Raw genomic sequence first — 24,680 nt, forward strand, 5'->3', positions numbered from 1 at the left:
AAAGACAAAGCTTGACAAGGGCGAGATGATGCTGGGCTAGAGGTCCTTTCCCTAGCAAAGTCGACCATCCCGCGTGGTATAACCAGGTGACCCCTTGAGTGGTGGAAAAGACCCGATTTTCGGAAGAAATAGACCGCATTGGTCACGCCTATTCGGCTTCTGGCGTGGATCTCCAGCAAGCTGGGACTCGCAACAAGAGTCGATGCTTGTCACTCACTGGCTTATCGCGCGAAGGACCATCACCAGCAAGCGAACCACTTGTGAGTGGCAGGACCCTGCATATAAGCAAAGCTAAAGAAATTATGGTAAGGAACGTCATGGGATTGAGCAAGATGCTGAAACGCCGAAAGGACGCCTAGATCTTTGAGGCTCCAGGCCCTAAACCTCTGCATTGGGGGCAGCGGACTCGGTCTGTGGACCTTTTGGATGCTGTCTGGCAGTCTGCAGCTGTCACAGTTCACCTAGGCTTGTCTATAGGTGGGCTTCCCCCTTTGGCGTCCACCGTCCTCCACAAAATCCCTGCAACCCGCAAGCCATTGGATTCCACTCTTCAAAACACTCCGAAAGTCTTTACTTCTTTCAATCAATTGCCAGAATCAACAAATTTTTGTCTTCGAGCGTATTGTTTGTCTCTCATTTTACAGTTCTCCATTACTGCTTGGGCCTAGTGTTCATGCCACTGTCTCTTGTCTTGTCTCTTCCTGCGAGCGTTGTTAGACGTTGGACCTCTTGTGCGGGCCTTTGCCTCCACAACATCCCTATTAGAGTCACATTGTTGCCTCTTCGACAGCCTGCAGACTCCCAGCATTCTGTTTGAGACTGAAAGCAGCCTTATTGTTCGAAAAGTCCGTGTCGAGTCGCGACTGCCACACGGCCGTCGTCATGTCACACAATGAACCTTCCTCGTCCATAGCTCCTCGACGAAGGACATCGCTACTTGTACAATCTCGACCCACGACCGCCTACGAACAGGTCACTATAGACGAAGGCTCCTCCAATCGAAGACCTGTTTCCCGCTTCTCCCTGATGCCCGCAGCCACGCATGATGTTCTCGACTGGGAGACTTTCAATCGTAATCAGGAAGAGGCAGGAGAAGGCTATACAACCCCCCAATTTACAGACCCATTCGCCAACTTGTCGCTCGAACCTCAATTGAGGGATTGCATGCATCAGAGACGGTACTCTACTATCAGTCAATCTTTCAAGAATGGAATGTCTGAGCTCCGTTCTCTGACTCGACGCATGTCGCTCACTGTACGAGGAAAGTCTTCCCGCCAGAAGGAGGACAAGGAAGAATGGACAGAGTTTAAGCGGCCGCGACTGCCATCTTTCAAAGCAGCGGATGACATGGTGGACATGACAGAGGCTATGTCGAGCAGGCCAAAGTCACGGGGAAGGCTGTTCAGAAGTCCCACCACAACTAGACGACCTTCCTTGCCACACCTCAACTTGCACGCGCCAGGAGATGCTTTCGATGCATCATTGGCCAGAAACAGAGGTCAGCCAGTCTTGTCTGACCTAGTGTACGGCGGTGCTGGCGCCAGAGCAGCTGCGGCCGCGCAGAATGAATTGTTCCATGCTTCAAGGACTCCACCACTGCCACCTTATGAACCTCGAGAAAGTGAAAGAAAGGCCGAAGGAGATGCGGAAAGTGGTATTGGCATCGTGCTTGACACCCGTGAGCGACGCGGCTCTTCTTGTGCTGGAGCACATGTACCCTGTCGGGATCCTGCATCGGTCCTAGCCACAGAATTGGTGGAAGGCGTACTGTCATTCCTCGACGTGGAGTCGCTTGTCAAGGCTTCACTTGTCTCACGGAAATGGCACGATCTGTGTCAGTCACAAGCCGTCTGGAGACGAATTTTCTATCGGGAGTACGGTCCGAAAGCGCGGCCACATCCATCTGGTCTGCCGTTTGCCGCTGGACTCGGCAAAAGCACTCCTGGGCAGGATTTCCGCAAACTCTTCAAAGTTCGCACATTGATCGAAAAGCGCTGGCGTAACGGCGAGGCCGCGGCCGTCTACCTCAACGGCCACAAAGATAGTGTCTATTGTGCACAGTTCGACGAGAACAAGATCATTACTGGATCTCGCGACAACACCATTCGTGTATGGGACGCCCATACTTATCAATGTATCCGCAAACTTGGGCCGCCAAACAACCCACGGGAGAGACAGCAGCTCGTTTCCGCTGCGGTTGAACCCAAGGGTGTCTTGCCATTTTTCAAGGCTGATGTGTCATCACCGGATCCTGCTCACACAGAACTTTCAATGTGGCACCAGGCCTCAGTCCTCTGCTTGCAGTATGACGACGAGATTCTTGTGACTGGTTCATCAGACTTTTCTTGCCTTGTCTGGTCAATCAAGGATAATTACAAGCCTCTTTTCCGACTTGTTGGCCATCACGCTGGAGTTCTTGATGTGTGTATTGATAAGCATCGGATCATTACCTGTTCCAAAGATACGACAATCAAGATTTGGGACAGATACACTGGCCGTCTGAGCAAGACACTTTCGGGACATCGTGGTCCTGTGAACGCTGTGCAAGTGCGAGGCAACCTGTTGGCCAGTGCTAGTGGCGATGGCATGTCGAAGCTGTGGCGCCTTGAGGACTGCGTTTGCATCAAAGAATTCCAGTCCAAAGACCGAGGCCTTGCTTGTGTGGAGTTTTCTGAAAATGGTCGCACCATCTTTGCCGGAGGTAATGATCAAGTCATCTATGAGTACGATACGATCACTGGCAATAGGATCCGGGAATTGAAGGGGCACAAAGACCTAGTCCGGTCCCTCCATCTGGACTCGGCAAACTCGCGCATTATAAGTGGCAGTTACGACCATTCCATCAAGGTTTGGGACGCGAAGATGGGCGAATCTGCAGCAGACGGTGGTCTCAAGATCAACTTTGAAGGCTGGACCTCGAGTTGGATTTTGGCGGCTAAAAGCAACTATCGCAAGATCGTTTGCACGAGTCAAGATGGACGCGTGCTCATCATCGACTTTGGGTATGGAATCGAAGGAGTTGATTTGGTTGAGGCATGAGCCAACAAAAGCATGTCCGATTTGGGTCAGAATGGCATGCATTGGATGTGAAGATCACAGGATACGATATTACGACTATTGGCAACTCAAGCGACTAGAATGCATTGATTTTTGTTGTTGGCCTTTTGTTGCATTGCATGGTGTTGATGGGAGTATCGCGGACGGGATCATGGTATGGTCGGAGGAGTTCCAAGCCGTCTTCCTCGGGCGTCATTCTGTGTTGTTACTGAAGAGTGTCTCAAGCGGATGCCTTTGCTGACAGGAGGCGGGAATGTTCAGGGGTTCGGAAACCTTGGAGCTAATCCATGCAGGGAGGAAGCCAGGAAGTCTCATACGTGTCACAAAACATTCCGTAAGCGGTCGCTTGTTACCGTGTCGAAGCTTTAGGACTGAAAAGGAGTTTGAAGAGCAAGTATCGCCGCTTGTCGTGGTGACTGCTGGCAACCCCATTTGTATGTTACAGAAGATAAAATATGAATCCGCGATGATCGCGGTACTCGTACAAAGTAGTTCGTACCCACTGATACGAACGTGACTCCAAGCCCTGCCTAATGCAAGGAATGTGGCGATAAGACGTCATTGTTGTTTACTTCGATTATTGGCCCAATCGGTAGTGACGGCTAAGCGAAGAAAAATGGTCTTCCACGTTTCTCACCATGATCACTAGTATCATCCTTTGGTGTCTGCACCGAAAGGCGCAGGAACATCTCTGACAATGCTGGAATTGCATCAAGTACAGGCCACGTATTTATATCGGCCCGGAAATATGGTTCTTGGGAGTGAATTAGACACATGTCATGTTGGAATCGAAGGTGCCGTTGATTTGTTTGTGACATCTGCTCATTGTTTACACTCCTTATGTGGTCTTTGCAAGCGAAGAAAACGACTCACACCGTCAGGGAGCGACTTTGTGGTGAAGACCAAGGAGCATGATGAGGAAATACTTCAACAGCTTCCCCTGCGATGTTAATAATGATGCCTACGCAAGTTGATCAGGCATACACTAGATAGATATAGCAGTGAAATGTTTAATAATGGGTGGCGCACTGGGCACCTAGCGAGGCTATTTAACCCCCAAACCATCTGGTCAACGCGTTCCCGTATCCAATTAATTACGCGAAAAAGTCATACTCGGCCCATCCGTCCTATCCACCATCATCCAAAGAGTCTTGTGCATGGTGCGGGTGCAGCCATTCCTCTTCCTCCTTCTCGAAACTCGATACTCGATCGGCCCTCTCGAACGAGCCACATTTGACGGGCTTCATCACCGTCCACATTATTGTGATATTCACAATACCCTCAGGCATCACCGGTCGATGCCTGAGCCATCTCCTCCTTCCGTCCTTGTCCATCCCACGATTCCGCGCAGATTTCCGCCCGCAGAAAACCTTTGCGTCAGAAATAAACATTGACGTCGCAAAGAACCTATCCAACATATATCGCGTGCAAGTACCTTCCAGGTGGTAACTCCGATCGAATCCGTTTGTTTCCGTCGTTAGAAGCACATTGCGGCCAGGACGAGCCCGTGAGCTCGCAGAAACTACAATGCCACCCTCAAAGCGTATACCACGTCGCAGGCCTGCCGATGCCCTAGAGTCCTCCGAGCTTGACCTTCCAGATTCTTCACCTTCCCGTCCATCAGCAAAGAAGCGCAGGGTAAGTTGTCTTCCAGAAAAATTGCAGTAAGAACACAAATTTTTGACAAGTGCGTCCCAGGTAAACGGTCCCCGCGCTGCAGCGCGAAGAAAGTCTGTGTCCGCCGAACCCGAACACTCGCCTGTTGAAGATTCCGGCGACGAAACCGAAGAAGTCTCGCAGGGCGATCTCATCGACTCGGTCGTCTCTTACCTGCAAGTCTCCAAAGATCCGATCGTCGCGGCATCCGAATATTCCAACGACAAAGTACAAAACAATAGTCCTCAAAAGGTGTCTGCATATGCAAAGATTGCTGGACGAGACTGGACTTATTTCGTGCGGGAACAGTCTGTCAACTTCGGAAGACCACCAGATGAGCGCCCGACCACCAACGGTGCCTCGAGTCCCATTGCCGATCTTAAAGATGTGCTGCCTGTCCATATCGACCTGGGCCCCAGCAAGATCGTCTCGCGTCACCATGCCTCCATCTACTACGATGCTGATTTTCCCGTCGATGAAGGGGGCTGGCACTTGCGGGTCAACGCCAGAAACGGCGTTCGAGTCAATAATACCCTGGTAAAGAAAGGATTGCGGTCCCAGATCAAGTCAGGCAACATACTGGAAATTGCTGGCACGCAGATGATGTTCGTAACACCAGGCGATAGAGTGCAGATTGACCAGTACTTCATCGACCGCGCCAAAGCTTTGGCAGCCGGTGAAGAAGTCGCTCCTCCTCAGGCTCATACCGAGCCAATGAAGCAAGAAGTACCATTTGCATCAAATCAGACATTTCCGTCGCTCGCCCCAGCTCCGCCTGACTTCAAACGGGACATGACGCCGCCTTCTCAATCAGACGGTGGGAAGAATCAGCGAGGCGTCTTTGACAGCAGAACGCCCATGTCTCCCATGTACGGTCGTGGAATGTTGATGGAAAGCACCCAGGAGATCGATTACAGTCGGGACAGTGCAAAAGACCTCAAACCACCATTCAGCTATGCCACCATGATTGCTCAAGCCATCTTCTCGAGCGACGAGGAGAAGTTAACGTTGAGCAATATTTATTCCTTTATTGCCGAGAAATACGCCTTCTACCGCCACTCTAATAGTGGTTGGCAGGTAAGCGCTCCATTCCCAGCCTCGCGTTCATTACTGACCTGCACAGAACTCGATACGGCATAATTTGTCCTTGAACAAGGCTTTTCAAAAGGTTCCCAGGCGTACTGACGAGCCCGGCAAAGGCATGAAGTGGCAGATCGCACCCGAGTTTCGTCAAGAATATTGGAAGAAGCAAGCACGCCGCGGAGCTGGCTCTGCACCTTCCTCTCCTGCGTCCGGAAAAGACGTCAATCCCAACTTCAGAGGTCCCAATGGCCAAAATCTAGGTTACGACACCAGCATGGTCAGCCAATTCTCGGCGAGGGAAATGAGTGAACGCTCCGGCCTTCCACCACCTGGAAAGTTGACTGTTCAATTTCCCGTCTTCAACCCAGGACATCCGCAACAGTTTCCTCCAGCTCCGAGTTTAGCTCCCCCAATGTCGCAGCGGGAAGCTATCACGCCGCAAAGACGGAGGACAGACACGCAGAATACCCTTCCAGACTTGGAAATGGAAGACTCGCCGCTCCCACATGGTCAGGGCCGGCCTACCCCTCGCCTAGGTAATGGGCTACCTGCATATACTCTGCCATCTTCTCTACCGCCTCCGCATCACTCACCAGTCAACCCAACACTATCATCTTCGTATCTCGACACTCCTTTCCATCCGTCACAGCACAGCATTGTCACTCCCGCACCACTGCGACAAAATCCCAGACTTGCTCCACCCAGCACTCTGGTGGCTCCCAGCAAATTCATGCCGGAATCATCACCTGCAGGTCCAGGCTTGTTCTGGAAAGGGCTTATGGCTGTGACTCCCGGTCAGCCCCTTCCTGACATCTCCCCTGTCAAGGATGATGATCCTAGGGCGAATGGTATTGATCGACATGTGATGAGTTCAAGTCCACCACCTATGGACGAAGGTATGGGTAGTCCGAGTAAGCCTGCTAGAGGCAGTCAGGCACCGCAAACATCAAGTTCGAGCGCAAAAAAAGAAACCACTCCTGGTAACAATCAGCATGAGAACGGGACGACCATTGATAATGGCACCAATACTGGTCGCATTCCAGCCAACAGCAATAATGCAGGCGCAGCACCAATCAGGTTCAATTCGCAACCTGCTGCGAACACCAACGACGATGATGACGACGAGGCAGATGGTGGTTTTGATCTCGCCAAAGGCTTTGCACCTATTGCTGGAGGAGGCTTTGCTTCGCAGAGGAGTAGCGGTGTGGGCACTGCTAGAGTTGGGCCTTGAGATACAGCTATATATCACGCTACATGTGAGATGTGCTTACTGGGGTCATTCACATCCCTTCCTTGCTACCAACAACATCATTGTACGAGTATGGGGAGGTGGGCTGCATATTATGAACCATGATCGCTTCGGCGGCGTTAAGGGCATAAAAGGGCGGGCTGGTATATGTACACAAGGGATCTGATCGGCGGCATTGCATGGCAAACTGGTTGAGATGTTTTGACGAATTACTTCTGACGTGGAGTATCATGAGGTTCATTGTGGCAGCTTGAATTGTATCAGTATCTTTGGGCATCGGCAGGCCAGGATGACAGCGATAGATCCGCATTCGGATACCCGCTCATACTGTACTACTTCAATTTCAAACAGCTCTGCCTCCAAATTCCACTTCTTTTCAGTATTCACATTCTCCCATGGTTTTCCTCTCCACCTCATTTCACGATTGACTCTGTTTGGCGTTATGGAGTCCTTCACTGCTTGGGATACACAGTTCACCTTTTAAAATCTTGCGCGTTTCAGTCCACAATTCATCCATCTCTCGAATCCTCTCACATTGCTTGTAGCTTCCTTTCTTGACGATTTTGCCTGCTCTTTCTTCCCGTCGTCCTCTGAGTCGAATAATTCTTCGAAGGCCAAAAATGTTTCGCCGACTTCCGCATACACTGCCACCCGATCCGGTCTTCGAGCCTGCCCTTGACAAGCTCGGCTTCTTCGTCAATGAGGCTGACCAAATCCGATCGATCAAGAATCCCGAGCAGAAGTATCAGTACGCAGTCAACAAGAATGAACGTGTCAACGAGGTCTACAAGCAAGCAAACAATAGTAAGCTCTCGGCATGTCAACTCTACTGAGCAGCACGAGGAACGCTAACAGTTCATCAACAACAGCCGCTATTCGCAAGATCGTTCAAGATCGGCTGTCTGGTCTTGATATCGAGACCGTCAGGCTGCCTTTGGGCGTGAGTGAGGACCAGAATCACTTGCCAATACTAGTTTCCAAGGACGTCTCGAGCAGAGACCGAGTCATCTTGTTCTTCGGAGGCCGACATCTGGAGCCTGCGATCTTGTCGTGGCGTGTTATTGGTGAAGAGGGTATCAAAGTTGGGTCACTACTCGAATTCGTCAACGCCGCCTTGTCCGGCCCTCCACCCACGCCAGAACATTCTATGCCAGGCATCGTTGTCGCAAATCCATGCCAGCTGTTGTGGTACAGAGGCGGTGCGCGAGCGGTGTCGGAGAATGAGTGGCTCAACCTGCCTCGTGTGTCGGCTGTTCATGAGCCTTTTCGGATTGATCCTATCAAGAACCGCATTCCCGAGAACGGCACCTACGAAGAACACGTTAAGTACGTCTTTGAGCATGTCTTGCCGAAACTTGTGAAGGAGAACGCCAAAATCGACATCATCGCTCTGGAGTACCTGGGTTCAGCCGTCATTGACTACTTGGCCTCGGATTGTACGTTGTGCTAGCATCAGGTGGTCGTAATATGCTAATCTATGCTACAGGGAGTCTCTGGGCCTCTCGGGTCACTGGCATGTCACTAATCTCGCCACAGCACAAGGTGCAGGATTTGATCGAGGATGGGGCACCACCAGAGTTCGTCGAGTTTCTGTCGAAGCGGAGCCGAGCGTACTTTGTGTCGCCAGAGAAGGTCGAGACGCCTATCACTGGCAGAAGCAGGTTCGGTTGCAATTGCTACGCGAGTGGGGAGCATCTGTATCAAGAGAGTGCGGTGATCAGAAGCTGGGGTAGTATACTGGACTGGTTCAATCGGCTTTATGCAGATCCCAGTTTTGAGGAGGTCCCCTTCGTGGAAGTCGACGACGGTGACGATGCAGAGCAGGTGAAGCTGGGATGGTGAAATATTCGTGAAGTGCATTTTCGAAACGTTGGGATCCTTGTCAAAGACGGCGCACCAGCTACTGCCGGAGGTAGATATCACGCTACCCTTGCACTGGTGACTCGACTTGCGAACCACAGAACCTGGAAGATAGCTCCCCAGGCCAAGTAGCATTGACCTACGACGTTTCAGGTGCTCGAGATCGTGAGGTTGCATGTCTAGGTGAATGCAGAGTGTGGAAGACTTCATTGCCATACCCGCCAAGGTTCGAGAACAGAGGCGATGGCAGCAGTGATGCTGAGGGTGACCATCCCTGCCACTAATTCTTTTCCTCTGATAGCTTGATATTGCCTCACCCTTTCCACGGCTGTCCACGGGTTTTCTTGACTCAAAGTGAAGCCGCGACCGACCATATTTTCTCAATCGAGGAACGTATTCTGAGTTCCACCACAAACAACTGTCCAATACCCAACATCCTACGAGATTTGCGCCCTCCTCTTTTCGTCCCACGTATTCCTGCCCAGCATGAAGTTTCGAGGAATCGAGGTTTGCATAATCTCACAATTCGATATATGCAAACTGCCCGAGTTTCACTATCCGACTCCGCCTCAGCCAGCAGACCCTTTCCAAGTTGACAGCAACCACGAGCCCATGATAGCGTCTCCATCTCCAACAGCATCCTGTCATGTACCTATCTACCCAGGCAGTCAAATCTGGTTCGAGTACAGTATTGATGGCCCTCACCCACCTGGAGCGGCTTACTACTTCAAACTCTTCATCAATGGCAAGGTGATCACAGCATGGGATTGTACTGCTAAGCATGACTTCCATGGCAAGATGATGTACAACCTGGTGAACGATGGTACAGAACCACTGACGGGCGGACTTGCTGTACGCAGACAAGCCTTGAGATTCGGAGATGGATTGGAAGACCGTCAGGTTGGCGAACTAGATGACGACTTGATTCAAATCAATGTCTACCGGATTGAACATCGCAAACGTATTCGCGATTTGGTCCAGGGACTTGGCTCTGTGGACGTCAAGAGCACGACTGCTGATGGACTGCGGTAAGCTCGAATCTCTTAGATACCAGACTCGAGAACTTACAATACATAGGTTGACCAACAGTGGCGTAGTAGAGCCAGGCTTCCGTCCAAGACGGTACAGATACCAGCTTCTCGACCCTGTTGACATGCCCTATGCTGCTTTTCGATTCTTCTGTAGACCCTACGGTCGGTGGTCATTGTCCATTTCGAGAGGTTGAACTAACCTGAGGCGCAGAATACCTTGAGAAGCACGGCATTGTCCCAGCCGCAAGATCGACCAGATTGACCAGCTCAGCCTCATCCATCGACTCTGAGGAAACAACAACCGAAACAGATCAGGAATCTCGGCAGAAGACTCAGCAAGGAGGGGAAGAAGCAGCAGCAGCAGCAGCAGCAACTTCCCCAGTGGTAAAGCCAGCCAACTTAACACCGGCCAACTCTCCCGCCAGAGGTGGAGATACAAACATGTCCCAAGAGAAACACATGATACGCGTCGTCAAGTCGACTTCAAGCTCGAACAGTGTTCGACTCGCGGATAACGATGACGCTCTCAGCGTTAAAACAAAGGATAGTATTGAAGACTTGCAGTCTTCGGTCCCCCGCTCGCCCAAATCCCCAGGGTCACCTAACAAGCTCATGAAGAAGTCTGGAGGTGAAGCTGAGGATACAGAACCAGAAATACCAAAGTCCCCAACTCGGTCTCCCAGGCACACCCGTCAACGTCTCAAGAAGAAACTTACGGTCAACATAGACGGAGCAGATTTCGACGTTGAAAGAAAGAAGCCTCCATTGAGTCCTTTCACGAATGGGGGAATGCTTCGGAAAGCAGGTCCACTCACTGCACCAGCGTCAGTCACCGAGTTTGGTCCAACTATAGATGAAGAAGTCAGAGCAAAATTGAAGGCGAAAGGCCCGATGGCTACTGCCGACGCCGAGAAATTTGCCGACAGGACCACGAGCGTGGAGAGGGGCGGAAAGAGGTTGATGGGCTTTTTAGGCAGAAGAACCGCGGGCGGAAAGGCTGTGTGAGTGCTGCATTTCGAAGGGTATGCGAGACTGCTGGTCAGTGGTTAGCGGAGCTACAAGATCGCGTCTGTACACCAGCATGCAGGTTTCTGAGAGGACATTAAGACTGTCTATGAAGAGTGATGATATTCCCGGATAAGGTACGTTAGACACATTAGGTGACTCCAGTTTATGTTAGCCCATAATTGTACATTTTCCCGGAGGTAACTTTGCCGAGCTGCACCATGTACATGAGTCCTGTGAGCCTCATTCCCCATACCCAGGTAGACTGCACTTACATTCAGCGAATAAAACAAAATGTCGTCCTACCGGGCTCGAGGAGGACGAGGCGCTCAACAGTCATATCGCCATCTCCCATCGACTCACCAAGACGATTTATATGACGACGTCTCAAAACCTCAGTCACCCACCCACAGAAACACCCCTCCTCAGTCCAGACGAAGTCCTCCGCATGGTAAACCATAGATCAGACTGGCGTAGCGTGTCAAGAACACATACTGATGCGAACTGTTGAAGATACATCCAGAGCAATGGCCGGTAGCGCTCAAGAAGAATTCCACATTCGTGGCCGCAGTGCTCGAAGTCCCGACCGGAGATATCAACGCGAGCAGGACGGACTGGACTACTACGACAGAGAGGACGATCGGGCTTACAACGACCGTGCGTCGCCATCGCCTCGTCGTGGCAGACAATGTTATGACCGAGACCACCCACATTCCTCGCGCAGTCACCCCAGCCGGAGCCGAAGCCGAAGCAGAAGACGGAGTCCACATGGAGACAGACCACAAAGTCGAGGGCGGCCAAGCAAAGAAGTGATGATGGAAGGGTTGGCGCCACACTTGACTGAGAACGATGTTCGATGATCCCACCCAAATTTCTTGACAAGAGCACATCAAATCCTGCTTGTCATTGGTGCTTCTTCTCACTTAATGAGCTATGGCTAAGATCGTGGAATTGCTGGACAGATCACTTCAGAATTGAAACAATACTACCATGTGCAACATCTGGACGACGTCCGCGTCATTCGTGACCGACAGACCAGTAAGTGCAGGTGACTTCTGGTGTTCCGGACCTGCTACTTACACTTTAGCAGAGCAATCGAGACAGTTTGGCTTCCTACGCTTTACGACGTTGCAAGAGGCAGAGGACTTTATGGACCACAATTATCCTGTCCTTTACCTTTATGGTGACAGCACCAAGTCTAATGGAGATGCTTCCAAAGTTCGGATAACATTCGGTCGCGAACGTAAAGAACCACCTCGTGCAGAGGATGCAGACTGGATCTGCCCAAGCGTATGTTCGTCCTACGTACCAGACTTCCACAGCTGATGAAACAGTGTAATATCAACAACTTCTCGACCAGGAATAGATGCTTCAGATGTCAGGAATTCAGACCAGGTATGTGAGAGAACTTGGTAAACGGATTTCTCACTTACAATCCCCAGAACCTGGTTATGAAGTCCTTGCGAAAGCCGTCAATGTTGGAGACAACGACACTTCCCAAGACAATGCACCATCGCAATTTCTACTTTTGAGGGGACTTGAGCCTTCGGTGACAGAAGAGTTGCTGGTGAAAGGAGTGTCCAAACTTAACAAACCAAGTGCTTCTGGCGCACAGAAAGAGGAGACCTCCACCAAGAAAGGTGCAAAAGTTGCTTCCACGACCGGAGATGCAAACCTAGGCGCAAAAGAAGGCACTTTGCGGCGTGTACTCCTCGTGCGTGACCGGAGAACCAACGACAGTTGGAGGTATGGTTTCGCAGAATATGCTTCTATTGAAGACGCACAAGCTGCAGTAACGAGGTACAACTCCTTCGACCGATTCACTATTGCGTCAAAGCAGGTCTTGGTCAGCTTCATTCATGCTGGTGTTTTTGTGCCAGTCCTCGGTCCTTCTCCGGACACTGAACGCTTCACTTTCAGCCCGATTGGCAACCCTGCAATGAAGCTAGCGTATTGGGACGAGGATGCATATGTCACCGAGTTGGCAGTATCTATGCCTACTCCTGCAAATCGAGATGTGAAGCCCGCTTCGATCCCGGCGGATCTAGGAGGTCTGAAAGCAAAAGAGTCAGACAAGAGCAAGAAGCGAAAAGCACAAATCGAAAGCGAAGCTGCTGGTGTCAAGAAGCCGGCGCCGTCACATCTCCAATTTTGGAGCAGCAGGCATGCCGAGCTTCATGGCATAAAGGCGAGCAATAGCGATGCTTCCAGGTCGACCGAGGACAATGGTGCACCACCAAGCCAGTCGTACGCCGACCCAAATAGACACTGCTGCTATCTCTGCATGCGCCAATTCAACACTGCCGCCGAGGTCAACAAGCACGAACGCCTGAGCGACTTGCACCGCCAGAACCTGCAGGATGAACTCAAAGTCAAGAAAGCGACCGGAAAGCTTGAGAAGCATGGTATTCAACATCAACGAGCAGGCGAAACGCAACAACAATATCGAGACCGTGCACGCGAAAGACGGAAGATCTATGGTGTCGTCAACAAGAAAGGAGAACAAGTTGGAGCGGGTCCCAAGTCGTCGAAGGCGTCAGAGTCTGATGACGAGGCTGCGCCAGCTGTACAGTCCAAGGGCGCTTCGCTGTTGAGCAAGATGGGATACACGGCTGGTCAGGGCCTGGGTGCTTCGGGAGAGGGCATGACGGCGCCCATCAGCCAGGATATCTACGTTGCTGGTGTGGGATTGGGTGCTCAAGGTGGGAGAGTCGGTGATGCCGTGGCAGAGGCTGAGAGGAACACGAAGGGCAATTATGAGGATTTCGCCCAGAAGACTAGAGACGGCGCAAGGGAGAGGTATGCCAGGCTGGGATAGTCGCCTCTGGATTCTGAGTGGTGGGAGCGTCTACCTCTGCAACACTGTCTAACCAGGATCAACAAAGTCCTGACATCGAGACTTCGTGTCCGCAGAATGCCAATCCTCTCGGAATTTGGTTCAATTGTGAGCGTGTTAGCCTCACCTAGATGGACGATTTCACTGCTGTCACGACTACTCGTGCATCCAAGACATTGTGCTTCGACCTTCTTCAAGCTTGCTTCTCTCCTTGCGTGGGAGTCCTCATTCGCCTCTTTCATCTTAAAGCTTTCACAAGGTGTACGCCGATCTGGATGTGTATCCCAGGCGTAATGCTTGTTTTGCCTCCACTGCTTCTTCGACATTGTGTCCACGTGTTCGTTTTTACATGGATCGTGGTTCACATATGAAGCGCTGGTCGATCGTGAAATTGTCGTTCCCAGTATCATACCGAGTTCTCTTGAAAATGTAGACCTCATGCAGAATCTCGCCACATTCCGATTTCTCCATCGTCACCGCGTTGCAACCGTGGCCGTAAACCCAGGCAGTCTTGAGCATAGGTGTTTCCAGGCTTTGCGATATAAGCGGCAGCCCGTAGCAACCTTTTCGGTCATCGCGTCCGTGTCAGCGTAAGGGACAGACTTCTGCCCATTGCGCCCCGGTCATGTTCTGTGGGTGAAATCGTTATTCAATCATTGGACTGCTCACCGCGCCTTGTCTTCGCCGACAGACAGCCTAGAACAAGCTCCTCCCACCGTTTCAACGCCTCTTCGATCTCGGGCGGTAGGCCATGTCCTTCTTTTGCGTCTCCTTGTAACTGAGATTGACCCATCCGATCAATCTTCTCATCGTCCATGCCCCTCATGATTTCTGAGATACTCAATTCCCGGCTCGCCCGCTCGTAAAGGTCCTTCAGGAACGCGCTGTCTTTGGCAACATCGTCACCACCGTCAACGCCAACGCCCACACCCACACCACTATCGGCAGTTATGTTCGCCGTGGTGCTCTTCTTCCGCAATCCAGCTATCACACCTTCCAGCGCGCCCAATACCGTCCCAGCACGTAACCCCACTTCCACGCCAAAAGGGTACCCAGCGTCAAATCCGGCTTGCATGACGTTCGCTTTCCCCACGGCCAGACCCTCGCGGTATCCGTCCGTCATGTGCTGGCGACGCACGGAGGGGACGTCGCTGAGGATCGACCTGCCACCCGCATCGTGCTCACCATCATCACCGCCGCCACCACTGGCTCGCGGTATATCATGGTGGTCAGATGATGTGTCCCAGATATCATCGTCAGCGCCGGGCGATTGTTCCGGTGTGGTCACTGTTGTTGACGGTGAAGATGGTGCAGGGGAGGTTGTTGTGGCGTTTGACAGGGTGTGCTCCATGATAGTTGTTTCCGAGACACGGAGATGGTCTGTGAGTTGTAGATTCTACTATCAATATCAATTTCGAGGTTGTCTCTCCATATGTCACAACATATAGAGTAGTCCTGCCCGAGTCTTTGGTGTGCCTAGTCTAATCCTCGTTCCGGTGGGAACAGTGGATGCGAATATGCATGACTCTCTTTTACAAATCCTTGACATCAATTTTGATATCACGTGATGGCTCTATACTCTCGCTTTACCCACCCACCCTCTATGGACATTCAGTGGAGCGAGTGGCTACGACATGAGAGTCAACAGCCTGAGGGTTGGTAGTGATAGATATTGTATACATTTCAACCGAACATGCTAATTTGATAGGGTATCTTTCGATCTATAGACCATTCAACTCGTCGCAACCCGATGATACGACTGATCCCCTTGAATTCGCCATGCACGTAGCGGTAGTGCCTGTAGCGCCAGGGCCTTCTTCTCGATATACATCCAAAACAAAATGGCGCCGGTGATTACAAAGACGGTGTTCGTAATGTAGTATCCATCACGCTGCATCAGACACGTCCCGCCACCTTTCAGGCAGAGATTCTTGTCGGATTCCAGTGCGCAGCTGAACGATTGCGTTATCGGTGTGATGCCCGGATTGGCTTTCGTAAATGCATCCGGATCGGCGGGAGGAAGACAGGTCGCCTTTGTAAACACGTCCACGAACTTGAGTATGAAGAATTTGGGAAATGTGCCACCTAGATTGGAAAACCTGCGGACAAAGAGTAAGCAAATGTGATGGAGAGAGTGGTGGAGAAGAGAACTTACGTAGCAAGCAAGGTCATGTAGGTGCCCCCAATTGCTGGATCGGCGATCCTCGCGTGAAACGCGGCCACAGCAACAAACATGACCGTATTCATGAACGTCGAATAAATGTGTTCGGCAATCACCACAAGCATATACCAGAGAGGTACAGCTTCGTCGACGGCTGTGGGATATATCATGATCGTGATTTGCGCAAACACTGCAGCGACCAGTCGCGCCACATATGCCCAGCACCACAATTTCAGTGGAGTGTATTGCGTTGACCATTTACCGGCGTAGTATCCCAACCCGAGTTCGAAGGGAAAGTCGATCAGCACAACCAAAGCCATGTTGGCTTGTCCAAATCCCTTGTCAAGCAATTTCAAGTTCGTGACTGCGTCATTGGTCACGAAACCGAGTTTTCCGATCAGGTGAATGATCAGAATCGTGATGATGTTTGGTAGCCTAAGCACAGCCCACATGCTGCGATAGACGTCCAGAATCCCCTCACGCTCGTTTGTCTTGTCCTCTCTTTTCATGATGGCGATGCCGATGGTTACAAGGAGGTAAGCCCAGCCCCAGAACGCCATGTAGCCGCCAAGAGTCAGCAGGCCATACTCTTTCGGCACGGCTCGAAACCACTTGTTGGCAAAATCAGGCGCTTGCAGTGCGAGGAAAACTGTATGCGACAGAAAAGAGCCTGCAGTCAGACCGACCGTCTGTGCCGTGGAAGCGTACGAAATGTTCTGCAGGGACAAGAGTGATATGGCCCAACCATCCACGGCAATATCTTGAGTCGCACAGAGGAAAACCAGAAGGAACCACCAGCCTGTAAACCCCCACACCCCTGAGCCATCCTTCGCCCCTGCTTTGTGCATCAATTCGTCAATCCGGCCGCCGAGGTAGATCATGGACAGGCCAGAAACGGTCTGTACTGGGGTGATCCAACTTTTTCTCCTGCCAAACCGTCTGCTCCATACAGCATCCACGATTGGACTCCACAGGAGTTTCAAGGAATATGGGTATATCGCAAGGGAGAAGATGCCAATTTGACCGTACGACAGGTAGCTCTTGAGCAGAAACGGGACCGACCCAGAGGCAAGACCCATTGGTATCCCTTGGAGAAAGTAGAGGAGGACAAGTAGAAGGAAATTCTTCTTGTCTTGTGGAGGCAGGTTCGAGAAGCTGGTGTTGACCATTCCAGGTGTCTGTGGTGTTTGTGGTGCCAGTGGCTCATTGTCGAGGCTAAAGTCATCTCTACTTATTGTCCTCGTAGCATTTGCTGCTGGGTCGTCGGACGAGACATGCTTGCGCCTCATTTCCATATGTTTATCCATGTTTCCGTTCGCGTGGCCATTCGCATGTCCGTTTGTGTCGGTATCAATACGCAGGTTCGGACGGGAAGGCGATCGTTTGTCTTTATTCTTTTTGGACTTGTTGCGTTTCATCTGGTGTACAAGGTTCTCGGGAACAAGGTGATCTCCTTCAGAATGCTCAGAGTCCGACAATTCCACTTCTTCGTCTTCGGCTAACGAGAATGTAACGTGTGGAGATTTGGTTGTGTATTTTTGTGTCCTGGAGAATTCGTCAAGTTCAACTTCGCTTGCAGATCGTTCTTCTTCGTGGGTTCTAGGCGGGACGTGATTATGGTGGTAAGGAAGGCTCTGATGATCTATAGAGGAAGTCCGAATATGAAAGAGTGGGTTCGCGAGTGGTTCGGCAATGGAGTCAGGCATACATGCGGCGAAAGGAGCGTGAGTGGAGGGATATAGAAGAGGACTCTGTGTCCTTTAACAAGTGGACCAGTGAGACTTCGGGGATTTGAGAAAGAAAAAAATGTGAAGTCATCGATTTGTAAACAGATTGCGAGAAGGAGGGATCTTGTATAGATGTCCTCCTTCCCAAGCAGTGTTCACGACATTGTGGACATGGTATCTGCTCCCCTTTGCGCGGAAGGTCCAATATGCGAAAGGTGGCATCCCCTCCCAACTTTGATGTTTCCTCTACACTTTACGATAGTACTTATCTTTTACCCCTGACACGTGATGACGTGTTCGTTCAATAATCGCACGCGTCGACAGCCGAGGTCAACCCGATTGAAGATTGTAGTCATCCATTGCGACTCTTCAACATGAACAATCAAGTCCATTAAGGTCTTCTCATGATGGCACTGACAGCACCTCCTCAAACTGGGAATCGTGTCTCCACTCCCGAAGACATCAGTGATGCACTGGACGAGGACATCGCCAAAGTAAGAGCCGAAAGTATGCGCCTCGATTCCACCCACACCTACGTTGCTCTCACACACCACTAACACATCTAAACCTACGCAGTCGACAGCCTTACTAGACGCCAGAAGCTCCTCATATCGTCTTTGATATCATCCACGGTGATCCAAGAACATCTCTCCGCCAATGGAACAGTCTCTCCTGCGGTTGAATTTGCCACACAACAATATTCATTAAACATTCACCGCCTAGGCATTGGGGTGATCTCCTTCCCTTTCGACGACCCGAGTCCCGAGATACAATCCAGAAATCCCCTATTGGGCATCCAGATCGATATATGCGATCGCACCGGTCGCCTTGATAGTCCATATTACCTGTTCTGTATCCGCGCAGGCGGTGGGGAGGGACCCGTTATAAGCCAGGAACTCCGAATCCATCGCCACACGATTCCTGCTTTCGTACCGCTTCAGGAATACGAGAAGCGATACCTCCCGCCCGCTGACGAAGGATATGGTTCGGAGGACTCTGTTTTGAGCAGTGGTGGAGCCTCGCCGAAACAAGATCTGCATGGCCTCATAAATAAAATCCGACATGATCTCGTCGCGTGGAGATCGAGGCAGGATGCTATTGGGTCTATACGAGAACAATTGGCGATGCCAACAAAGAAGGCCACAGAGAACAGCAATGAGCAACGACCTGAGGAAGGTTCAGGCCATCACGGTGGTTCCGTACCAGACGTCGAAACACCGGTTGGCAAATTTGGCGTGCGAGAGTTCGAAGCAACCGGCGTTGATGCTCGGCAAGTGCGCATACTGTGGTCGGATGACAGGCTGGGTCGGATCAAGATCTCGGACCAAGGCGGGATCGATAAAGCAGCAGTTTTCGGGAGTCAAGGTCGCATCAGGAACATGGAGCGTATCTTGACACAGGGTGATGCGACGGTCTTCAACCTGTTGGACAGATTACAAGAGATCGACCACAGCACAAGAGTGAACCCGAGTAATGGAAGGACGAGGGGGAGCAGGTCACGGGCATGAAACCTGCCGCAGAGTGTTACATCAATAAGATGCTGCAACTTCTTCTGGTCCCCTCGCGCCCTCTTCACCTATTCGGCTGCTTGGATCTCGAGGTCCTCGAGCCGGCATCTACCCAAAGCAGCTGCAGCATTCGCCAAAGATGAGTCCCGCGCCCTGTTGACGTCTCCTTCGCCCCTTGTTAGGAGGTCATCTCGCCGAGCTTTCCAGGCTTTGTGAGCCGGCTTTTCCTTTCTCTCCCTCCTGCCCTCTGAGCCAGCATCTTCTTCAACCTCCAAATAGATATCGTATCTGCAATGCTCCCACACGCGAAGCTGCTTTTCAAAACAATCATTAGGGCAGATGACCAGTGACAGGGCTGCGGAGTATGTTATTTGAAGGTCCACATTACTGGTCAGCGGCAAGTCGATCGCTGATCAGTCTGCTATGCTTGTTGTTATGGTAAAGACAAAGACTTACTATACGCCACGACAAATGCTCCTGATCGAGAATTGCCTTGCCTACAATGGACCAACACACCCCGGGGAGGTTCTGCACCATCCTTGGACATTGGTTGCAACCCATCCTGGATCCAGTCACAAGCTGTACCAAGATGCTGGAGGATGTCAATCGTGGGGTCGTCGTCAATCAGGATACTTTTGAACTGGATCTGAGCAGGGCCTCCGCTGCATTCAACGTCGTTGTCGTCGTAAGCCAATGTGGTGGGCTTGAGTATGTCATGTGGCTGTAGTACTGACAATATCCTCCTTATGTTTTGAGACCGCAGTTCTGGTGGTGAGGACGCTGCGACTCGACTGAAGACAGTGCGTCAGCAGAGTCCTGGCTGATTCCGTACGGCGTACTCTGAGATGCAAAGGCCTGGTACTGCTTTAATCGGGTCCAACGACGAATTCTTCAGTTTTTCCATTCTGGAATGATAGTCACTGACTGTCCTCAGCTGCGAGGCGTTCTTGTTGTTATTGAAGGTCGTCCATGTTCACTCTTTTCGGTGTTTTTGAACACACCCCGTAAGGCTGCAGGCATAAGCAATCTTACCTGGAAATAGGGAGCAAAATATGTAAGCTCTAGTCCAGCGAACCACCGTGAGCCTAGGGTAGCGACTCTATGTCTAGCATTCACTGGGGTTCCTTTCGTAACCAACATCAGTCGAGACGATCAGCAAGGTCTCATCAGTGATGATTCTGCTGCCTGGGCAGTCACAAACCGCACGAAAAGAGGGCGAGAACGATCGCCGCCGACATCCACTGATGCATATGGACAAAGATTAGGACATCGCTACATTTTCAGGATTGCTGGCCTAGCTGAAGACTGATTCGGAAAAGTGAAGTCGGCGGACAAACGGGGCGGAGAAATTGAGGGTTTCTGCCAGTGCGACATTCTGTATCTCCACAGTTATCTGTGTGTCAGACATGTCATTTGATCAATTGTTTCAATATCAATTTGACCTCTCATCCATCATCCTCTCTCTCTCCATTCAACTCTTGCATCCCGCCTTCCACTTTGCTTTCACAGAACCCAGCTTACAAGGACGACACACAATGTCGGAAGACGAGGCTCCGGAGGTCGACGTGGAGGCCGCTATGCGGGAGGCTATGGGGTTCAGTTCCTTCGCGGTCCGACGTCCCAAGGAGCAAAGCGGTAAGCCTAGCAAAATCTAACCGCCCTATATGCACCAAGAAATTGTTTCAGGGAAAGTCTCTGGGCGGGAACTGGCCTGCTATTCGCAAAGAGTCATCGAGAGAACGGCAGTTAGACATCCTCGTGGACGATGAAATGCGTCATCCTTCTCTGAGCAAGGTCTTTTTCGACCAGGCTACCGCCCCAATACTCCCGTGCAATATTCCTCATTCACCGTCGCAAAGGGACTAGATAGCCTCCCATCGGAATAGATCAATCCATGGCTTCACTCCCGTCGCCTACACACTCCTGCCCAAAGCACGCAATCTGCTGCATTTACGCTCCCTGGAATTCAGATTCTGACTATCGCATAGACACACAATCTCAGGATACGTTCGCGCCTTCCAGCATGTCCGCATCCGGCTCGAATCAAGTCCCTCTTGGGGAACCCAGGGTGTTCAACGAACCCACCACTGAGACCTCACTTCAATCCCAACCCAACCAAATGTCATTCACACCGCAACCTCCCTCCTACGCGTTCACATCACCCATCAGCAACACCTACTACACCAGGACCGACCTCGAAGAATGGGCACGCGGCAAAGTCAACGCGAACGGAGACACCGTATTCTTCAAGCCAGGGTTCGTATCTGACGATCCCTGGGCCAGACTCCGGGACAAGAACGGCAATGACCTGGGAAAGACGAAGTGAGGGTCTTACCATGGATGCCACGAATCGACTCTCCATGCCTTTCACATTTAGCCACAGATTGTCGACATCTTTTTACGGTCCTTCCTCGAGCCATTCTGAGCTTCAGCACCGCAGTGACTCCACGACTAGGATGGATTCCGTTAGAGGCAGTACGTCTTGTCATTTCATACTTGGGAACAGGATTAGTATCTACTCGTGCGCTACCAGCAAGACAAAGGAAGCCGTCTCTGCACGACCTTTGCGCACAAGTGCCACAGCATCATCTAGCCTAACAACCATATGGAAGCGTCGTACTAGTACCTAGCTGGGCACTCTGACTCAGGACTGCGGAGACGAGATGTCAGCTGGCATGGGCACGGGAAGCAATATCCGTCAAGCACACCATTCAGCATTTGTTGATTTTCTTTGACGGAGAGCGTCATTATGAAGAGCCATCACCTCCCGCCTCTCATCAGAGCGTTGATGCACCGCGTGTACATATCAAGAAAAGGCTACTACACTTCAGAAACAGAATATGCTCCGATCCCTCCACAGAAAATCCCGATTCGCCGTGCGGACTGACCACCACTCATACATTACATGAAAGGCATACCAGACACACAGGTATCAAAGAACCCTGCGAAGTCCAGTCTTGGAGTGCCTTGGACTCCGGAAGCTGGACGGCACGCAGACATTCCCAAGCCACCTATTAGGCGGAGCCACTCCGGGCGTGCAGGTGGTGGATTACAGCTTAGAATTAAGGGGCTTGGAGCCTTGTCTCTGCTCATTACAGTAGCAGCCATGACAACCCATGAAAACGCCCGGGCCTTGTTTCTCACAGGGACGTTATGCCACCCAATCTACGCTTTCTGTTTGACAGGCAGGTGCCAAAGCCACTTGATTGTGCCCGTAACCATGCCCGTGAAGCCCACAAGACCACTGAGATTAGGGACTACCGGGATTTGTTCCGGGCTGCGACATCACTCTACAAATCTCCCTGTCACAAGAGACTTAGTGGCAGGACCGGCTAGGAACTCGACACTTTTCTCCCATTGTGACGAAAGGAATACATGAGAAGTACGAATACACGGAGGAAATAGCCAGATACCCTGACAGACAGCCTCCGAGCCACGTAACGAGCGGTACTCGTTATACCGCCATAAGTGCCGTGAATCAATCAATGGCTTTAGGCCAGACTTCACCCACCCTCCTCTTCATCTCTTGATGCTTCAGGACCCTGGCTCAACGCCAAATCTGGCTTAGCCAGCCACATCAAAAGCTCCACACCATCTGCAGCCTTGGGGCATCATCACCTGCAGATTGCAAGGTCTTGTGACTGAAACGGACACCAGGTCCCATGGAAAAGGCCCTGGCGGGTTCCACGCCAATAAGACAAGGTGAGAGGTCGTACCAAATGGGTGAAAATGGCAAGCGTACCTGCATGCCAGTCGTGTGGCACCCACGCCGGTCGCTCTGCCGGTCACCTGCAAAGTCGATCGCTGCAGTGCAATTTGACACTGGGCCATTTCTGGGGGCAAAAACGGGACTGGCGTCATGCACGCCATCGCCCTGCAACCTGCGGGGCAAAAGCAGCAATTGACTCGACCTAATGCGTGGGGTGGAGCGGAGCTTGAATCGACTGCCACGTCAACGACACTGGCGGACAGCCGCCAAGGCAGCTCTTGGGCTTCCTGGCGAATGATTGTTCGATGTTCGTGTTGAATCCCGATTTGCTGCTAATGGACGTCGCTCAAAATTGCTATGCTGTTTGGTATCTGGCGCGGAAAATTGTCTCCTCCCAGCCCAACTCGGGATTGTTGGGCGGAAGATTTTCAAGTACTAGGAAATACGCTCATGTAAGAAAATAATGAAATTCGTGGCTTCGTTCCATCGTCAGTCGTCGCGGCATCAAGTATGACGGTTGCGACTGGCTTCCGCATATGCTTCTGGGTGTTTCTTCTCAGCCTTGGATTTCATAGAACTATTGCGTTGCGTGTCAGAGCAAGTCGCAGACGAAGAGCCCGGTTGAGAACTTACGCCACCTTCTTTGTCGAGTATTCGATATTCCGTCGAACTTCGCGAGCGTCTTCGAGACCTTCAGCAAAGTTCACCCTGGCGCTTTTCAGCCGCCGTCGTGCCAACGCTTGCAACTCCTGCAATTCTCGCTGCTTAGCGTTCAGCTGGCCGGATCTGTTGCGAAGTCAGCCCAGATTCATGTTTTCATCCGTCAAAATACTCACGTTTGGGCTTGATACGCGAGGGAGCGATCCATTTTGATGGGGTCGAACGCATTGTTCATCTTCTCGCTCAGCATGTCCACGACATCAACACTGGGATGTGGAGCATAGGAATCGTATTCGCCGCTGCTGTGGCTTGGAGCGTAGCTAGACCGAGCCGAGAAAGAACCCCCCGATGTACGGCTTCCACCATACGAGGTCGCTGTGTCAGAGAATTCTGGAGGGGACATACCCCTTGGTACGGGGTAGCTGTGGGTTGGCGTCTTGGGAGGCATGGTGATGGGAAGTGGGGACTTGTGAGCGGAATAGCTGGTGGGGTGACGGGACACATGAGTAGACATTTTGATAGCAGGTGAGGACAATGAATATAAGAGGTGAGGTAACAACTAAGCTGATGAAGGAGATGTTTTAGTCGTGAGACCTTTGTGCCAGGTAGTATTGTGTCAATGCAAAGAAGAGCCGTTGGACTGGGGATCTGAGTGATAAGAAAGGAAGAGGGAGGAAGCAGAACTTCCAGGACGAACGAGCAGGTTTTTATAGGCGAAACCAGCGCCATCCTCATCACAGGGGTCGAGATTGACAACTCATACCTCCATCAGGGCCGGCCAATGTGACAACAGATTTGACGGACTCCATGGTGTAATGAAGAACCACGACCCCGCTCATGAAGCAAGAGAAGGAAAAGCGTGAGACCAATGTGGAAGAAGATTGCCAGGCAGGGTCGGCGCCGTCCGTGGCCTTCCGCCCGGCAGAGCGAGAAGAAAATCGTTGGGGGAAAGGACCAAAGAGAGCGGAAGGTGGCCCTCCATGATCAAACGGGAGCAGGAGGAGCAAGGTGGGATGATAGTCTCAGCTGGGTCCTTGTCAGGGAAGGAAACGGGAAGCAGAGGTCGATCATTGGACCGACCAGCCATTTCGCCATGTCTTTTGGTCCTTAGTTGCGGGATCTAGGAAGCAAGCGGCAG

General features: G+C 51.5%; 11 protein-coding genes across 11 annotated transcripts; 7 read left to right on the plus strand and 4 right to left on the minus strand.

Annotated features, from left to right (window-relative positions):
* Positions 1 to 882: 882 nt before the first annotated feature.
* EDD37DRAFT_644944 (F-box and WD-40 domain-containing protein 1/11) lies at positions 883 to 3,039 on the plus strand (the record flags this gene model as incomplete). The annotated part of the gene is made up of 1 exon (XM_062817572.1): positions 883 to 3,039. The coding sequence occupies one exon, from the start codon at positions 883 to 885 to the stop codon at positions 3,037 to 3,039; it is 2,157 nt and encodes a 718-aa protein (XP_062675069.1).
* Positions 3,040 to 4,100: 1,061 nt separating this feature from the next.
* Positions 4,101 to 7,426, plus strand: EDD37DRAFT_616329 (forkhead box protein J1). Its single transcript, XM_062815656.1, has 3 exons — positions 4,101 to 4,695; positions 4,756 to 5,790; positions 5,837 to 7,426. The coding sequence occupies exons 1-3, from the start codon at positions 4,585 to 4,587 to the stop codon at positions 7,025 to 7,027; spliced, it is 2,337 nt and encodes a 778-aa protein (XP_062675070.1). The 5' UTR covers positions 4,101 to 4,584; the 3' UTR covers positions 7,028 to 7,426.
* EDD37DRAFT_40013 (uncharacterized protein) lies at positions 7,387 to 9,139 on the plus strand. The gene is made up of 3 exons (XM_062812312.1): positions 7,387 to 7,849; positions 7,915 to 8,481; positions 8,532 to 9,139. Exons 1-3 carry the CDS (start codon positions 7,666 to 7,668, stop codon positions 8,885 to 8,887), a joined length of 1,107 nt encoding a protein of 368 aa, XP_062675071.1. The 5' UTR covers positions 7,387 to 7,665; the 3' UTR covers positions 8,888 to 9,139.
* EDD37DRAFT_40008 (uncharacterized protein) lies at positions 9,140 to 10,995 on the plus strand. The gene is made up of 3 exons (XM_062812311.1): positions 9,140 to 9,933; positions 9,983 to 10,098; positions 10,148 to 10,995. The coding sequence occupies exons 1-3, from the start codon at positions 9,392 to 9,394 to the stop codon at positions 10,939 to 10,941; spliced, it is 1,452 nt and encodes a 483-aa protein (XP_062675072.1). The 5' UTR covers positions 9,140 to 9,391; the 3' UTR covers positions 10,942 to 10,995.
* A 158-nt stretch (positions 10,996 to 11,153) lies between these two features.
* EDD37DRAFT_40104 (uncharacterized protein) lies at positions 11,154 to 13,987 on the plus strand. The gene is made up of 6 exons (XM_062812327.1): positions 11,154 to 11,392; positions 11,455 to 11,792; positions 11,904 to 11,979; positions 12,032 to 12,231; positions 12,276 to 12,336; positions 12,384 to 13,987. Exons 1-6 carry the CDS (start codon positions 11,236 to 11,238, stop codon positions 13,757 to 13,759), a joined length of 2,208 nt encoding a protein of 735 aa, XP_062675073.1. The 5' UTR covers positions 11,154 to 11,235; the 3' UTR covers positions 13,760 to 13,987.
* A 300-nt stretch (positions 13,988 to 14,287) lies between these two features.
* EDD37DRAFT_40146 (uncharacterized protein) lies at positions 14,288 to 15,281 on the minus strand. The gene has a single exon (XM_062812335.1). It carries the CDS (start codon positions 15,126 to 15,128, stop codon positions 14,427 to 14,429), a length of 702 nt encoding a protein of 233 aa, XP_062675074.1. The 5' UTR covers positions 15,129 to 15,281; the 3' UTR covers positions 14,288 to 14,426.
* A 152-nt stretch (positions 15,282 to 15,433) lies between these two features.
* On the minus strand, positions 15,434 to 17,857 carry EDD37DRAFT_616343 (acetyl-CoA transporter). Its single transcript, XM_062815657.1, has 2 exons — positions 15,933 to 17,857; positions 15,434 to 15,876 (listed from the first exon to the last, which is right to left on the minus strand). The coding sequence occupies exons 1-2, from the start codon at positions 17,642 to 17,644 to the stop codon at positions 15,510 to 15,512; spliced, it is 2,079 nt and encodes a 692-aa protein (XP_062675075.1). The 5' UTR covers positions 17,645 to 17,857; the 3' UTR covers positions 15,434 to 15,509.
* EDD37DRAFT_40155 (Cenp-O kinetochore centromere component-domain-containing protein) lies at positions 17,756 to 19,424 on the plus strand. The gene is made up of 2 exons (XM_062812339.1): positions 17,756 to 18,172; positions 18,242 to 19,424. Exons 1-2 carry the CDS (start codon positions 18,070 to 18,072, stop codon positions 19,171 to 19,173), a joined length of 1,035 nt encoding a protein of 344 aa, XP_062675076.1. The 5' UTR covers positions 17,756 to 18,069; the 3' UTR covers positions 19,174 to 19,424.
* On the minus strand, positions 19,208 to 20,077 carry EDD37DRAFT_671017 (protein-tyrosine phosphatase-like protein; the record flags this gene model as incomplete). The annotated part of the gene is made up of 3 exons (XM_062819386.1): positions 19,208 to 19,528; positions 19,630 to 19,964; positions 20,013 to 20,077. The coding sequence occupies 3 exons, from the start codon at positions 20,075 to 20,077 to the stop codon at positions 19,242 to 19,244; spliced, it is 687 nt and encodes a 228-aa protein (XP_062675077.1). The 3' UTR covers positions 19,208 to 19,241.
* Positions 20,078 to 20,708: 631 nt separating this feature from the next.
* Positions 20,709 to 21,499, plus strand: EDD37DRAFT_644953 (uncharacterized protein; the record flags this gene model as incomplete). The annotated part of the gene is made up of 2 exons (XM_062817573.1): positions 20,709 to 20,808; positions 21,162 to 21,499. 2 exons carry the CDS (start codon positions 20,709 to 20,711, stop codon positions 21,497 to 21,499), a joined length of 438 nt encoding a protein of 145 aa, XP_062675078.1.
* Positions 21,500 to 23,217: 1,718 nt separating this feature from the next.
* On the minus strand, positions 23,218 to 24,203 carry EDD37DRAFT_40172 (uncharacterized protein). Its single transcript, XM_062812344.1, has 3 exons — positions 23,719 to 24,203; positions 23,516 to 23,668; positions 23,218 to 23,459 (listed from the first exon to the last, which is right to left on the minus strand). The coding sequence occupies exons 1-3, from the start codon at positions 24,054 to 24,056 to the stop codon at positions 23,387 to 23,389; spliced, it is 564 nt and encodes a 187-aa protein (XP_062675079.1). The 5' UTR covers positions 24,057 to 24,203; the 3' UTR covers positions 23,218 to 23,386.
* Positions 24,204 to 24,680: the final 477 nt, after the last annotated feature.

Source organism: Exophiala viscosa (assembly GCF_022695815.1).
Source record: "Exophiala viscosa unplaced genomic scaffold EDD37scaffold_1, whole genome shotgun sequence".
Lineage (NCBI taxonomy): Eukaryota > Fungi > Ascomycota > Eurotiomycetes > Chaetothyriales > Herpotrichiellaceae > Exophiala > Exophiala viscosa.